General features: G+C 63.8%; 2 protein-coding genes across 14 annotated transcripts in view; both read left to right on the top strand.

Moving 5' to 3' along the window:
- The window catches only part of PNPLA7 (patatin like phospholipase domain containing 7), a 64,176-nt gene extending 59,346 nt beyond the window's left edge, over positions 1-4,830 (top strand). Inside the window, 10 exon segments of the mRNA XM_043565516.1 lie at positions 682-798; positions 976-1,045; positions 1,847-1,963; positions 2,492-2,640; positions 3,077-3,179; positions 3,182-3,228; positions 3,346-3,456; positions 3,815-3,899; positions 4,106-4,209; positions 4,381-4,830. Of these exon segments, the coding sequence (XP_043421451.1) occupies positions 682-798; positions 976-1,045; positions 1,847-1,963; positions 2,492-2,640; positions 3,077-3,179; positions 3,182-3,228; positions 3,346-3,456; positions 3,815-3,899; positions 4,106-4,209; positions 4,381-4,491 (1,014 nt within the window). The 3' untranslated portion in view covers positions 4,492-4,830.
- A 691-nt stretch (positions 4,831-5,521) lies between these two features.
- On the top strand, positions 5,522-15,196 carry NSMF (NMDA receptor synaptonuclear signaling and neuronal migration factor). 13 transcript variants are annotated; one of them, XM_043565526.1, is made up of 16 exons: positions 5,522-5,747; positions 6,192-6,253; positions 6,949-7,455; positions 8,645-8,720; positions 9,603-9,608; positions 9,906-9,998; positions 10,938-10,990; positions 11,783-11,872; positions 12,371-12,495; positions 12,709-12,792; positions 12,878-12,911; positions 13,015-13,085; positions 13,221-13,310; positions 13,502-13,604; positions 13,834-13,909; positions 13,998-15,196. In XM_043565526.1, the coding sequence occupies exons 1-15, from the start codon at positions 5,677-5,679 to the stop codon at positions 13,881-13,883; spliced, it is 1,515 nt and encodes a 504-aa protein (XP_043421461.1). In that variant the 5' UTR covers positions 5,522-5,676; the 3' UTR covers positions 13,884-13,909; positions 13,998-15,196. The 13 variants fall into 13 exon arrangements, with proteins under 13 accessions (XP_043421461.1, XP_043421456.1, XP_043421460.1 ...); XM_043565517.1 differs by having other exon boundaries at positions 5,524-5,747; positions 13,231-13,310; XM_043565519.1 differs by having other exon boundaries at positions 5,525-5,747; positions 9,930-9,998; positions 13,231-13,310.
- The last annotated feature ends 350 nt before the right edge of the window (positions 15,197-15,546 follow it).

Genomic DNA, 15,546 nt, shown 5'->3' with positions numbered 1-15,546 from the left:
AGGACCTTTCCTCTCTATCCCTGACTCTTAAGAAGGTAGATAACCTTGAACCCAGGCATTCTTGGGGCAAGGCCAGTGCTGTCTGGTCAGTCACGTGTCCTCCTCGCAGGTCTAAGAGGCCCACGTCCTCACTGGGGAAGAATGAGCTTCAGTCCCACAAGAGAGGGAGGGTGGGGGGCCTTCAGCAGAGAGGACCCTCAGCAGGGCCCTGTTTCCGGGACCCTGTTGTAGGGCCTGCCATGCTGGAATGTGAGGGTCAACCCTGAGCATTCTAGGGCAGGGCGGCTCCCCCTCCTGGAGAAATCTTGACGGGTCGGGTGTTATTGCCTTTGGGGACCTCAGGGGGTAGCGGTCCCTGCCACTCACCTGCCAGTGTGGGTCCTGGATGGAGCTTCATCCTTAGCTCGGCCTCCTGAGCAGGTGTCAGCAGGCACCCTCACGGGACCTCAAGGCCCTGCTGCTGCTCAGGCCCTGGAATTCTCTCCTCCTGGGGGACTCCTCAGGACGCTTCCCAGACACTCTTGTTCTGTTTGCAGGAAGCACAGATGTGTGCTGTGTCCCTGCTCCCTTTTCTGGATTTGGGCTCCTGTGGGATCACCTTGCCACCCTCGCCAGCAGGTGGGGGCGGGGTGTGAGCCCCTCATCCTCTGCAGGGGTCTCATGTGTGCCCCATCCACTCAGGACATGACGTCGATGGTGAAGACTGTGCTGGACCTGACCTACCCCATCACCTCCATGTTCTCGGGGGCCGGCTTTAATAGCAGCATCTGTAGCGTCTTCAAGGACCGGCAGATCGAGGTGCCCCCCAAAGCAAGGACCACCCTGGGGTGCCTCAGCTGGAGCCTACGGCCAGCCTGAGCCTGACTTGTGTCTGGGTGCTTGGCGTCCTCCTCATCCCCTCAAGCTCCTGGGCCTACAGGGTCAGGGAGCTGGCCGTCAGGGAGGATGTCCTAAGTCCTATCCCCCCCCTTGCAGGACCTATGGATCCCCTACTTTACCATCACCACAGACATCACAGCCTCTGCTATGCGGGTCCACACGGATGGTGAGCACCTCCTCCTTGGGTGCCCCTTGATACGGGCTCAGGCATGCACAGGGCACAGCCCCCCACTCAGGGCAGAGTGGTCAGGGGAGGGACATTGAAAGAGCACCTCCAGGGGGGGCGGGTTGCAGGTAGAGGGCGTGGCAGCTCCTTGAACTGGATGAAGCACCAAGATGACCTGGAGGAGGCAAGACACTCAGGGAGATCTGAACACAGAGGTGATCCTGCTGTGAGCATGAAGGAAATGGGGAGGGACATAACCAAGAGCCTAAAAACACTGAGAAGTCCAAACTGGACACAGAAAGGTGGAGAAATTTTGTGAACTGGGAGCAGAGAGGAGTGGGGTGAAGGGCCTGCTTGGGCCGTGGGGTGTAATGAAGGGCACATGCAGGGCATGTGTTTTTATGAGTTCGAATCGGGAGGTAGAGGTAGACTGCTTGGGCTGGGGACCATGAGAAGGCTGATGCATGGGTGGCAGCTGAGGGCCCTTTTCCTGGGCAGAGCGGTTTGTGAGCTGATTGCATGTGTCTCTCTGGAGGTGAGTGGGACGACGTGGCTCACACAGTGGAACGTGTAAAGACTGCAGAGCCACCCTGGCCTCCCTTGTGGAGGAGAAAGAACAGGAGGGGTGTCTGTCTTCAGGCCTGCGGCCATCCGCCAGAGCCAGACGTGCAGACTTCAGGACTCAAACGCTAGCAGGGCTCTGAGCTGAGGGTCCAGGGCAGGAACCCACCGTGGGCAGTGCGAAGCTCCCCTGCCACAGGCCCTGGTGACCTCTGCCCCAGCCCCCCGACTCTCCCCCAGGCTCCCTGTGGAGGTACGTGCGTGCCAGCATGTCTCTGTCAGGCTACCTGCCTCCCCTCTGCGACCCCAAAGACGGACACCTGCTGATGGACGGGGGCTACATCAACAACCTCCCAGGTGCTGCAGTGGGTGGGGAGGGGCTGCCCCCACCCCTGCCTCAGCCCCCTCCACTCCCGGGAAGGCCAGTGGCACGTTTCCCTCAGTGTTCCCTGGAGCAGGAGGTGGGGGGTTATAGGTGCTCCCAGAGTCCGGGGAACACGTCCAGGCACACACACAGACGCACGCCCTCGTGCACACTAGCTCGGGCACCGTGTGCTCCCAGCATATGGCCCTGTTTGTCGGCTCAGCAGCACTCAGAACAAGGGCCAAGTAGAGGAGCTGAGAGCAATTATGTCCCATCTGTGCCCACAGTCAGAACTAACAGCCAGAAAGTGCCAGGTCTGTTGTGGGTGAGGCCCCTCCCCTGGGCACACCTGTCACCTGTTGGACAGTTCTGTGCACTAGGCTGCCTCTCTACAGGCCCAAGGGGAGACCCTCTGGCTCCCAGTGCTATGCAGGCTCTCTCCCCGTCCCTCCCAAGCCCTGTTCCCACCCGGGGCTCTATGTGCCTGTCCTGGGTGGTGACCAAGGCTGTCTTCTCCCCAGCGGATGTGGCCAGGTCTATGGGGGCAAAGGTGGTGATTGCCATTGATGTGGGCAGCCAGGATGAGACGGACCTCACCAACTATGGCGACGCGCTGTCTGGATGGTGGCTGCTGTGGAAGCGCTGGAACCCCTTGGCCACAAAAGTCAAGGTGGGGGGCATAGCTCTGCACAGTGCCCAGGTCATCAGGTGCTCCTCTGTAGCTTCCCTTGAAGTCTCTCCATGCTCTCATACCACTGGCCCCAAGATGGGCGGTGTGCTGCTGCCCAAATGCCTCCTGTGGGCGGGGGAGGGTTGTAGTGCATTCCAGGCCCCGAGGCCAACGGAGCTTGCTCACTGTCCTTGCCAAGGATCCTGCCTGGACCAGCTCTGGGGAAAGGGGACAGGCCCAGAGGCTCCACACGCTGTCAGGATACATCTCCAGGACCCCTGGCTGGGCACCTGCCCTCCCAGGCCTATCAGGGATGTGTCTCCCCTTGGGGAGGGGAGGGGAGGGAGAGGGTCAGGGCACAAGATCCAGGCAGCTGTGCCCGCATGGGGCCATGTAGGGACCGCAGAGCCTTGCTCAGGTGCTCTGATGGCAGCAGGTGTTGAACATGGCAGAGATCCAGACACGCCTGGCCTATGTGTGCTGCGTCCGGCAGCTGGAGATGGTGAAGAACAGTGAGTACTGTGAGTACCTGCGCCCCCCATCGACAGCTACGGTACTCTGGACTTTGGCAAGTTCAACGAGATTTGCGTGAGTGCAGCTGGGGTGCGGAGGGTCGGCGGGGTCCAGTGTCTGCCTGCCCCCTCCCCAGCCTCCGTGCCCTCACTTCTGAGAGCTTAGAAGTGGGGGCTCCTGGTGTGTGTGCAGGAAGTGGGGTATCAGCACGGGCGGACAGTGTTTGACATCTGGGGTCGAAGTGGTGTGCTGGAAAAGATGCTACAGGACCGGCAGGGAACGAGCAAGATGAAGGCGTGTGATGTGAGTGCCAGAGCTCGCACCCTCCTTCCCTTCCTGCCTCAGTGGGCCCGAGAGGCGCAGAACTCCCTGCACTCTGCAGGACCGTGGCACACCCCCTCAGCTGCTCAGGGGCCAGAAGACAGGGCAGGGGTGTGACCCCGTGGGGGTGAACTCTTGGCCTCTGCCTCAGCATCCCCTCTTTTTGCCCCACTCTGGCTCTCTACTCTTCTGGCACTCATGGTTGAAGGGGATGGGGGCTTGCTTAGGCCCCTGCCCATCTTCTGTGCCCCTGCCCCAACTCCAGGAGTTAACTTGGGCACCTTAGCAAACTAGGGCCATAGAGGGTCACAGAGATGTCTCTTCCACCTCGGCCCTCCAGGTCCTCACCTGCCCCAATGCCTCCTTCACGGACCTTGCTGAGATTGTGTCACGCATTGAGCCTGCCAAAGTAGCCACAGTGGACGGTGAGTTGGACGCCCAGGACATGCACAGCCGCAGGTGGGGGTGGCAACATCTCTTTCTGACCCTTGGTGTGCCCAGCAAGCCACCCTGGTCACCAGGCTCCCTCTAGCAGCCCCTGGACCTGATGAGTGGCAGGTAGGGGCTTGTGCCACCATGGCATAGCCCTTGCTCTTGAGAGGGGACCCACACGGCCCTCCCTTCCGCCCAGACGAGTCTGACTACCAGACGGAGTATGAGGAGGAGCTGCCAGATGGCTCCAAGGACACGTATGCTGACTTCCAGAGCGCCCCGGCCCACTTGGGCTCCGACTCGGTGAGCTGCCTAGACCTGCCTGTGGTGCCCCTCAGCTGAGGCAGCTCCGAGGGCTCCAAGCAGGCCAGCTGCTCGCTCCCTGCTGCCCTGCGGCACAGAGCCACAGAGACCTGGCCCTGGGTCGGCCCTTTGGGCTCACCCCCACCTGCACGGTGTGTGGTTTGATTCTAGGAGGACGAACCCTCACCTCGGCCTCGGTACCCCAGTCTGGCTTCCCCAAACTGCCCTGCTGTTGACATGCTGACGGAGATGGGTGGAGCCCCTCACTCTGATGCGCCCTAGAGTCCGCCTCTGCTGTGGGCCTTTCTCAGAGACCGACCGGGCTCCTAGAGTTCCCGGGGGCTCTTCCCCACCGGGCTGGGGCCCAGCGCCCTGTGCACCATGGGTCCAGCTTCGTCTGTGCCGGACCCAACCTGTATGTGTTTGGGGTGGGGGGTGGGGGGTGGGGAGGCGGCGGGGGCAGGTCTCTGGCTTCTGTGTACTGGCAGCGGCTGGTGGAGCACTTGGTCCTGGCACCCCTGCACACACAGCAGTCCTAGGGGCTCCTTGAGGCCTCTGAGAGATGTTGGAGCCCCTGAAGCATCAGGGCCTGATGTGCCAATAAAGGTAGCTCTGCTTGTGCGTGGACACGTCCGTTTGCCAACGTCCCCGTGGCACGATGCGCCTGACCGGAGCCAGAGAGCAGCCTCCGGCTGCACCACTGATCTGCCGTGAGGGCCACGTCCCCGAGGCCAGGTGGGGTGTGAAGTCGTCATGTAGGGACCCCAGGCACCCCTCTGCTGGGGCTTGAGACCGCAGGGCAACAACTAGCCAGACAGGCAGGGCGCCCAGGGTCTGGCGTGGAGCCAGTGTGCCCCCGAACCAAGAATGAGCCCCCTCCAGATCTCTCCCGCGAGCGTCTTCCCACGCAGTACACGAGCCGCGCTCCGAGGTTGTACGCCGCCCACACTTTCTCAGATCGTTAAACGGCGCCCGGGAGTCCTTTTGTAGAAAAGGAGAGAGCGCTCTGGCGCTGTCACTTTGGGGTCCGCAACCCGTGCAGACCTGTGAGGGGCACCGAGAACCCTGACCCGAGGGCCCAGGACCTTGCAGTCGGGTGACCGCTGGACTCAGTTTCTCCGCACCCCGTCCCAGCCCCGCCCCCTCGCCCGGCACGGTGGGCGGAGCCACCGCCCCGGTCCCCTCCTGACGACCCGGCCAGGCCCCGACGTCACGGGCAGCCGCCCCCAGGCCTGACGTCGCGGTGGGCGGAGCCCCTGGCCTCGCCCCGTCCGTGACGTCGCGGTGGGCGGAGCCCCCGCCCCCGGCCCCTGCCGCGCTCTCCCGGTGCGGCGGGACTCGCGGAGGGCCCAGCGCGGGCCATGCGGGGCCCGAGCCCGAGTCCCGGCGTGGCGCGGCTCCCCCGGCGGAGGCGGCGGGCGCGGGGCGCGCTCTGAGGCCGGGGGATGCGCCGCCGCCGCCGCGACCATGGGCGCCGCCGCCTCCCGGAGGAGGGCGCTGAGGAGCGAGGCCATGTCCTCGGTGGCGGCCAAAGTGCGGTGAGTGCGGCGGGGCCGGCCGCCGGGGCTCAGCGCCCGCCCCCGGCCCCCTCCCCCGTGGCGGGGCTTCTCGCCGAGTCTCCTTCCCCCGCTCCCACCCCCACCTTGTGCGGCTCCCCTCCCGGAGACAGCTGCGGCTGAGATGCCCGACCTCACGACCCCCCCGCCCCCCCCCCCCCAACACACACACAGAGTGACAGGGGCTGGACAGAAAGCAGGCCAGGGCCCCGGCCACGTTGCACTGGGACCCAAGGCCCCCGGAACTGCGACCTGCTAGCCCTGGGCTTTCTGGGGTGGGAGGGCACTGTCTGCCATGGGTGACCCCGGCCCCTCCCTTACCGGTGCCCAAGGTCTGGGTGGGGGTGGGGACCCCAGGCTCCCATCTGAGCAGAGTCCAGAGTGGTCTGTGTGCACTGACAGCGCACCCCGCTGTCCACCCTTCAGAGCAGCCCGAGCATTTGGCGAGTACCTGTCCCAGAGTCACCCTGAGAATCGGAACGGTGCAGGTAGGGGCATTCGAAGAGGTACCGGGGCGGGGTCGGTTCGCAGCCCCACCGCACCCCCACGACCTAGGGATGCTGTCCCCTGCTCCAGCAGCCCAGGCCCGGCCCGCAGGCTGTGGAGACTGTGGGGTGTGAGCAGGCAGCAGCTGCTCTGCTGGGCTGGCTTCCTCACGCCCCCTGCCCTCCCTGGCCCAGAGCCCCAGAAGGAGCTTGGAGTCACTCATCACCATGGCACCCACCCAGCCTGGGCCGTTGGCATGGCAACAGGCCTCCTGGCACCCCCAGGGCTGGCACCGCTGTCTCTGGGGGCCAGCTGGTGGGGGGGAGGGGAGAAATTGGCACTGGGCACACGAGTGCAGTGGCAGGCTGGGAGGTGGCCTGTTTATTCCTGTCCACCCCCCACCGTCACCCACAGGTAGTCTAGCCTGTCGCCCCCACGCACGCACACCCAGAGCTCAGGGCCCAGGTAGGAGGAGGGTGGGAGCCTCTAAGAGGAGTGCGCAGCTTGCAAACACCTTTTCTGGAGATACCAGGGGCTTAGGATGTGGTCACTGGGGCTGGGGGGCAGCCTCTGCCCGCCCCCCCCCCCCCGCCCCATCTGAGCCAGGCATTCGCTGGGTGTTCTTTGCCCTCACGGCACCAGGAGAAGGGGGGGCAGGGCCAGGAGGGCTTCAGTTCACCTGCTGCCTCTCTCCCAGACCACCTGCTGGCTGATGCCTACTCTGGCCACGACGGGTCCCCCGAGATGCAGCCAGCCCCCCAGAACAAGCGCCGCCTCTCCCTCGTCTCCAACGGCCGCTATGAGGGCAGTCTCTCAGAGGAGGTCATCGGTGGAAAACCGACCGCTGAGGGCCCCCAGCCCCGCGTGTACACCATCTCCGGGGAGCCTGCCCTGCTGCCCAGTCCCGAGGCCGAGGCCATCGAGCTGGCTGTGGTGAAGGGGCGGCGGCAGCGGGAGCGGCACCCCCACCACCACAGCCAGCCCCTGCGTGCCAGCCCAGGGGGCAGCCGCGAGGACGTCAGCAGGCCCTGCCAGAGCTGGGCAGGCAGCCGCCAGGGCTCCAAGGAATGTCCCGGGTGCGCCCAGCTGGCCCCTGGTCCCAGCCCTTCCCCTCGGGCCTTTGTGCTGGACCAGCCACCTCTGCCTGAGGCCACCAGCCGCCGCAAGAAGCTGGAGAGGATGTACAGTGTCGATCGTGTGTCTGGTGAGGGGCTCGTTGAGGAATGGGCAGGCTGTGGGGCAGGGTGGTAAGCTGAGCCTTGGACAGGTGGAGGGTGCCCAGGTCGTGGCATGCAGGTAGCCTCCTGCTGCTATCTCCCACGCCACATGTCAGCCCTCGTAGTTGGTTTTGGCCCTGCCAGCACCAAATCAATCAAGGAGTGCTTCCCGGAGGAGGAGGGCGGGGGGCAGGAGAATCTTAAAGATTGAGCAGGCAGAAAACATGGCTTAATTGGAAGATGGGTCTGCCTTTGGGAAATCCTGGGAAATAGTCCCTGCCCTGGGTCCCAGCAAATGGAGTTCTCATTCACCCCAGGAAGCACATATCTATCTGGGGCCTGGCCAGCCATTGGGAGCCTCCCAAGGATTGTTGAGCTGTGTGGGTGGCTGGTGAGCCCTGAAGGCCTACTGTGTCTAGAAGAGGCCTCTCTGGGACACTTGAGCAGCCCCATGCCTCTTGAATCTGAGGGCACTTCCTAAAAAGCAGAGTCCTTACTAGCTGAGCACCCACATCGTCCCAGGACACCCCCTGGGCTTCCAAGTCAACAACCTGCTTGGGCATCAGGGCACAGGCCTGAGGTGTGGGCAGTTCAGCTCCATGACCTCACACTCCTCTGATGAACACAGCTCAGGGGCTGGGGTGGGGGGGGGTCAGGGCAACTCTCAGGGGGGTAGAGCAAACTTTCATCCACCTTGTCTAGGAGCTGGAGGGGGCAGCCCTCAGCAAGACCATCTCCATGCTGCCTGAGGGCTCCGCCTCACTCTCCTGGCAGGGTCCAAGGGAGTGGAGTGTGCAGGATGCAGACAAAGGGAGGCTGCAACCATTGTCCCTGCCCTGCTTCTCTCCGAAGGGGAACAAAGTGAACCCTTTTTTCTCTGGGCACCCTGGACACAGGCTGTGCTTTCAAAGGACCGCTCTTCAACTGTAGGCCACCAAAGGGAGAGCTAAGCAAAGACAAACTGTCACGAAGCCGCTGAGCTGTCTTGGCTTGAACAGCTAAGCGGGCACATGTTGCCTTACGGCCTGTGCCAGCCTCCGCCCACCTGGGAGAGGGTTAGGGGACCCTGGTGCCTTTCCTCCACTGGCTTTGGCAGAAGCATTGCCTTCCCTGGCAGAAGGGGGTAGAGGCTTTAGGAACTCCCAGGCCACCCTAGCCACTTCTTTTGTCTTCCAGATGACGTCCCCATCCGTACCTGGTTCCCCAAGGAAAACCTCTTCAGCTTCCAGACAGCAACCACAACTATGCAAGCGTGAGTTGTGTACCTGATACGTGCCCGCTGTGAGGGGTGGTGCTCAGGAACTACTGCCAGACCCTCTCCTGCCCTCTGGGCCCACCTGGGTGGCTATTTCTGAGCGACCCCACATGCCCATGTCCCACCAGGTCTGCCAGATGTGACATCAGTCTCAAGGAAGGCAGCGCTGGCCGCTCTTCCCCCCACTCCCACCCTCCACTGCCCCTCCCATGCCCCCTCCCTTCCCACTCCTCCCTTGCCCACTGCCCTGCCCTCTATCTCCTAGCCCTCCCCTGTCCCTCATGGTCCTCTGCGGACCTGGCCCAGGGCTGAGGCTGATGTAGTCACCACTCGGGCGGTTCTTCCAGGCCACGGCCCCATCTCAGCTTCCCAAACAGCAGCTTACTTGCGTATTCTGTATGAGCCTCAAGGGATCACAAGTCAGGAGTCCCCTGCAGGGGCCTGCTCTTCTCTACCTGTGACACATATCTGGGTTTGTTTTCTGATATAGCGTTCCTTCCCGGGAGGCACCCTTTGCTGCAGTGTCCCCCACACTGAGGAAGCTCCCGCCCCTCGTGCTACCCTGGGGAACCCACCCCTGCCCTCAGGCTGGCTGGGGACTGCCATCTTTGCTGCCAGGCCCAGGCCCAGCAGAAACAGGCCTCTGTGCAAGCCCAACCACGTCACAGCACTTGGTGGCACGGGCCAGTGACCTCAGTGTCCACTGCCCTTTCATGGGCTTACCACAGCACTGCTAGTGCCTTGCTAGTGCCTGGAGTGCCTGTGAGGGACCCCTGGAGTCCATGACAAGAAGGGAAACGACTGGGAATTTATAAGCTGAGGGGGTCGTGGCTTACTGTGTCTTCTTTCTTACGCTGCCCCTTCCCGCCGCACCTCCAGCATCTCGTAAGTACTCTGCGGGACCCTGAGCCTAAGGGCATGGTGGTTGTCCCTGGGGGACCCCCCACCCCCCACCCCCAAATAGGTTTGGACAGGCCAGGGACCTGGGCCTTGACTGTGAGGGAGTGCTGTGTCCCAGCACCAAGGCCACAGCAGGGCCTGCCAAGAGCCGGGCCGAGGACAGGGTGAGGCAGGCCAGGACCCTTCTGCCCGGCCCTGCGCTCTGGATGCCCCTCCAGGCCCTGTGCTCACGCTTCTGTCCCCACGTCTCGGTCCCTCCTACCTACCTGCGGCCAAGGGCAGTGCTGACTCGTGGTGGTTTCCCAGGGTGTTCAGGGGCTACGCGGAGAGGAAGCGCCGGAAACGGGAGAATGATTCCGCGTCTGTAATCCAGAGGTAGGGCCTGCCAGCCACTCGCCACCAGAGTCCGTCTCTTGTCTGTGCTGGTCTGGCCTGGGCCCACTGGGCCCTCGCAGACCTGATGGGGGAAGGGCGGTGGCGACCACTGGCCTGGCCCTGCTCTGGGGACGCTGCAGGCAGGAGAGGTCATGTGACCTGGGCCCCCCAGGCCTGTGTTTTGGTGTGTTTTGGGGGTACATTGCCAGTTGAACTGCAGCCAGCTAGCCCACCCGTGTCTCTTTCTGGCCCTTGAACCCCAGAGCTGTGGGGTCAGCAGCAAAGCTTACGCTCCCCATGCCCCACCTCAGAGACGTGACCAGAAACCTTGTCCATCTTGGACACTGGACCCTGGCGGGGCACAGATTTGGGGGCAAAGACCTGTCTCTGAGGTGGCCCAGGGACAGAAGGGCAGGGGAGGGAGTGTCTGCAGGCCCCAAACCTACCTGGGGTCGGTGCGGACAGTTGCGCTTCCCTGGCCCGAGAGCACAGGAAGCAGGAGCCCTTGACCACCTGGAAGAGGGGGGGCTGATGGGGTCCAGAGTATGCCTGGGCCCAAAGAGGGAATTAACGGTGGGCAGTGGAGGTGGGTGCCTGAATGCTGGGGAGCCACCAAGGGAGTGGTCCTGCATGGGGAGGGGGGGGGACGGGGACGGGGAAGAGGGGGGTGACCGCAAGAGAAGGCGTGATCATTGTGCCTTTGTCCTGGCAGCAAAGGGGAGCCCTGGAAAGGTGTCAGCAGGAGAGGGACTGGGTGGACGGTGGGTGAGTGGGAGAGCGTAGGGGCGCCAGGAGGGCATTTATCACCTAAAAGGGCGAAGGCAGGCCATGTCAGGTCCGGCTGCTGGGGGAAGAGTGGCGAGCCGGAAGCATGGGGGATCCGTCCGCCTCCCACCCCCCTTTCGCGGTCCTCACCAGCCACCGGTGTTTCTTCCCCAGGAACTTCCGCAAACACCTGCGCATGGTCGGCAGCCGGAGGGTGAAGGCCCAGAGTAAGATCCTCGGCGGGAGGGCGAGGGGGTGGCGCTGCTCTTGGCCGGCTGGGGCTTCGCAGGCTGCTCGCTGCACCGGAAAGACCCAAGTTCCCAGATCCCCATTCCAACCCCACGGCCTTCTTCCTACCGCCCCAGGCCCGCCAAGAAACCCTTGACTCTGGCCCCGCCCCTAGTCCTGCTGCGGACTCCCTGACTCAGGCTCCGCCTCAGGTCCAGCACGCAACCCCACCTCAGAACGCCTGGCTCTGCCCCTAGCCCCCCTCCTGGCTCAGACCTCGCCCGACAACCGTTCGCCCCGCCCCAGGCTCCGCCCCCAGCCCCTCCCCCAGAACACCTGGCTCAGGCCCCGCCCCTAGCCCCCGGCTCAGAACCTCTCGTTCTGGCCTCGCCCAGGCTCCGCCCCCACCTCCACCCCAGAACACTTGGCTCCAGCTCCGCCCCCCGTCCCCCCCCCCAGCGGAACCGATGGCTTTGCCCAGGCTCCGCCCCTAGCCCCGCCTCAGAACCTCTGGCTCTGGCCCCGCCCCGCCCCAGGTCCCACACGCCACTCTTGTCCCCTCGCCCCAATTGGCGTCATTAGGCGCCACCCCCTAGTCCTGCCCCACCTGACTCGGTCCCGGGTGGCCCAACTGATGTCCTCCGACCTCCCCGCCGGCCGGCCGTCGGGAGCTCGAGGACTCTCCCCCTGGCTTTCCTAAGTCTGCAGTCCCTTGTGTCTGGAGTCCCCTCAGGCTGTGCCCCTCCCGCCCCCGCCCCCCGCCTGCTGACGCGGCTTTGCTCTCACTGCAGCGTTCGCCGAGCGGCGCGAGCGGAGCTTCAGCCGGTCCTGGAGCGACCCCACCCCCATGAAAGCCGACACTTCCCACGACTCCCGAGACAGTAGGTGCCCGGCGCAGGCCGGCCCACCTGCCTCAGAGGTTCCCCTAGTCCCCCAGTCCCCGCACTCCGCAGGGCGGGTCTCCTGCCCGGGCAGCTAGGCTTCCGCGCTTCTGCTCTCTGAGCCTCAGTTTACCCATCTGTGAGGCGGGGGCGCCTGGCACCTCCGACCTCGTGGGCAGGGTTAACTAACGGCTACGGCAGTGCTGGGCGGGGGCGAGTGTGTGCTTCACCGACTCTAGAGGTCTGAGACGCTGCAGTGCCCTGGCTGGAGCTGACCCTTGCACGGAGGTCAACAGCGCAGCAGCTCTGGTGGCAGCGGCCAGTCTCGCCAGGCTGGTGGTGGCCAGTGTTGGTCTCTGTCACCCACCCTGGGTTTCTCGCCGGCCTGGAGGGCCCTCCAGGACCATTTATCGCGGGTTCTGTCTGCCACCCGTGTCTGTGGACCACGGCTGGGGCTGGAGGTGGTCCACAGTCCTGGTGACCCATCCTGCCCCTCAGGTAGTGACCTGCAGAGCTCACACTGCACCCTGGGCGAGGCCTTTGAGGATCTGGACTGGGAGACCGAGAAGGGCTTGGAGGCGGTGGCCTGTGACACAGAGGGCTTTGTGCCCCCCAAGGTCATGGTGAGGTCGGGCCGTCTTTATGCTATTCCTATTCCAGCCTGTCCTGGGCTGGAGGGGGGAGGTCCCTTTTCCTCCAGGAGCCCAATGGCTCTGCCAGGAGATGATGCGGCCACTACAGGCTGCCTAGCAGTGGGGGACAACCTCATGGGGCCTCCCACTGCCCGTTGGCTCCAAGGTGGCTGGGCCCTGAGCAGCTCCCCGTGCTGTCTCCAGCTCATCTCCTCCAAGGTGCCCAAAGCCGAGTACATCCCGACTATCATCCGCAGAGATGACCCGTCCATCATCCCCATCCTCTATGTGAGTGACCCTCCCCCGGCCCCTGGTTCTGGGTTGGACTGCTGCCCAAGAGGGACTCTGAGAGTGTGGCCCGTGTCTGTTTCAGGACCACGAGCATGCGACTTTTGAGGACATCCTGGGTATGTGTCCTCCAATCCCCTGTCTTCTGATCCTGGGTCTGGGGGCTTACCTATGGGCCATGGGGGGCTTTGGAGGGCCGTGCTCACACTCCTCCCTCCATAGAGGAAATAGAGAAAAAGCTGAACATCTATCACAAAGGGGCCAAGATCTGGAAGATGCTGATTTTCTGCCAGGTAGGACTCAGTCCCTTTCTGCCGTGGGGGTGGGGGGTATTGAGAATGCAGGCTTCGTGCAGACGTGCGTGAGTGCGTGCATGTATGGGGACGGTGGATGGACGCCCTGTGTATGCCCCACGCGGCCAATTGCAGTTTCTTACAGGGTGGCCCAGGACATCTGTACCTGCTCAAGAACAAGGTGGCCACCTTTGCCAAAGTAGAGAAGGAGGAGGACATGATCCAGTGAGTGGGCAGGGCTGCACGCGGGGGCTGGGCAGAGGGGCTGGAGGCAACGTCCACCCACACAGCCCATCCCCACAGACCCTCCCTGTGAGGCTCCGTCTCTGGAGCCCTGCCCTGGCCTCTGGCCTGCCCCTCCTTGCACCTGGGGGCCTGGGCTGGAGACCACTTGTGACCCACCCCTCCCCCACCAGCTTCTGGAAGCGCTTGAGCCGCCTGATGAGCAAAGTGAACCCAGAGCCGAACGTCGTCCACATCATGGGCTGCTACATTCTGGGAAACCCGAATGGGGAGAAGGTACAGGAACCCCCAAGCCCTGCTCCGGTTTTCTGGAGACCCCAGATCCAGTAAAAGACTTGACAGCACGTCCCACTTTTTCTTCTGTTCCCTTTCTCTCTTCCTTAACCCCCCAGAACCACCTATGCATGAGCCCCCGTCAGTGGTAGAGAATTCCTGCTTCCCCCCAACACCGTTCACCACCCCCCTTCCCCTACCCTGAACTCATGGCCCTGCCCCGCTCTTTCAGCTGTTCCAGAACCTCAGGACCCTCATGACCCCTTACAGGGTCACCTTTGAGTCCCCCCTGGAGCTGTCGGCCCAAGGTGAGTTTCGCAGGCTGGCTCCCGGCCTGAGGGGCGGGGTCCAGGAGGTAGAGGCCTGAGGCCTAGCCACCCTCTCCTTTGGCCCCAGGGAAGCAGATGATAGAGACCTACTTTGACTTCCGGCTGTACCGCCTGTGGAAGAGCCGCCAGCACTCGAAGCTGCTGGACTTTGAGGATGTCCTGTGAGGGCCACGGCCACCGCCTGGCTGCTTCCTTGGACCGGTGGCTGGGGCTGGGCCACGTGCTGTGGGCCGCCCAGGACCACGCGGTCCCAGTCTTCACAGCCGCTTCAGGGCACCCTCAGATGTCGCTCAGGTTCCCACCCACGGACGGGTCTGGTCCTCACTGCACCACAGGCCAGAGGTCACAGCCCCCAGGGCCCCGGGACGAGCCTCACCCCATGTGGCCAGGGGTTGCTCAGCGGCCAGGCGCTGACAGGGCCTAGGCCTCGTGCAGAGGGTGCAGCACTGGGGTGGCTCCTCTTAGCGGGTTCATAGAAATAAGTGCAATTTTCACACCCCCAAAACAATTCAAAGGGAAGCAGCATTACTAGTTGAATAGTTAAGTGCTATGTTACCAGTTACGGTGTAGACAACCTAGCCCAGTGTATGTTCAGGACCTTGTCTGCCCCCAGCCCCCCAGCCCTGCCGTATTTGATCACCAGCACCAGGGTGGCCCGTCCGTGGGGGCGGTGTCGCCTGGCTGCCCGGCCCGGCTCCGGCCTTGGCCGAGTGCCTGATGGTCTTTGCTTGTTCCCTCTTGCCACCCACTGCTTACTCTGACCTCAGCCGTACTGGCCTAGCAGGGGTGCCTGGGAAGCCGCGGGGCAGGGGGGAGGTGACACACCTCCCTTCTCTCAGGAGGCTCTGGGTTGAGCCGGGCCCTGCCTGCTCCCCGTCCTCCAGCACCCGCCTGGCCCTCTGATGCCGCGGTGCGTTCAGCTTTTGCCAGCCTTGGTCTGGAGGCTTCTCCCAGCACAAAGGGTTTGGCAGGGGCAAGTGGGGCTGGGCCCCGCTGGGTGAGAACCCCGCCGCACACTGCAGTGGGTGCCTGGACCCCGCAGCAGCGCTGAGCAGACGGTGGACTCTGGGCTGTGGCCTTGCTGGGGCCCAGTGGGGCCGGCTCTTGTATATAGCTGGGGCTCAGGGGCAGGACCCCTTTGCAGAGCCTGGGTCTGAGGACACCTGGCTGTGCCCTCAGCTAAGGGAGGGGGCAAGGGCATGTGCTGGGCTCTGAATGATGTACGATATCCCTTAGAGTGACCATTAAACCTGACCCTCTGCTGCGGCCACCGCCTGGGTCTCCTCTGTCAGCCCTGTCCCTTACCTCCCTGCCCAGGAGCTTCTGGGTCTGCTGGTCCAAGGTTGCTGCTGTGGTGGCTGCCCGCACACCTCTGCCTGGACTGACAGGGCTGGGTGGGGCCGCTAGACCTCCTTGCCCAGGACACACTCCGGAAGAGGGTCTGGCAGCCAGAGGAAGGGGAGAATGGAGAAAAGCAGGTTCTTGAGATGGCCGCTGGGGGGGCAGGGGCTGTGCTCCTGGAAAAGGTTTGAGGAGGATCGGGAGGTGCAAACAGAGACACTCCTGTGCCCCGCCTCCTCTGTCACTACCCCCAGGCACTGGGCGGAGGGCCACCC

Source organism: Prionailurus bengalensis, chromosome D4 (assembly GCF_016509475.1).
Source record: "Prionailurus bengalensis isolate Pbe53 chromosome D4, Fcat_Pben_1.1_paternal_pri, whole genome shotgun sequence".
Taxonomy (NCBI): Eukaryota; Metazoa; Chordata; class Mammalia; order Carnivora; family Felidae; genus Prionailurus; species Prionailurus bengalensis.
The sequence above is the reverse complement of the archived record's forward strand: the minus strand, read 5'-3'. Positions and strand labels throughout refer to the sequence as shown.

Excerpts from the sequence above, each read along its gene's own strand:
- NSMF (XM_043565517.1), top strand. The coding sequence starts at position 5,677 with ATGGGCGCCGCCGCCTCCCGGAGGAGGGCGCTGAGGAGCGAGGCCATG. Across the intron at positions 12,496-12,708 it reads TTGTGCCCCCCAAGGTCATG|CTCATCTCCTCCAAGGTGCC; the intron begins GTGAGGTCGGGC and ends TGCTGTCTCCAG. Across the intron at positions 13,605-13,833 it reads GAAACCCGAATGGGGAGAAG|CTGTTCCAGAACCTCAGGAC; the intron begins GTACAGGAACCC and ends CCGCTCTTTCAG.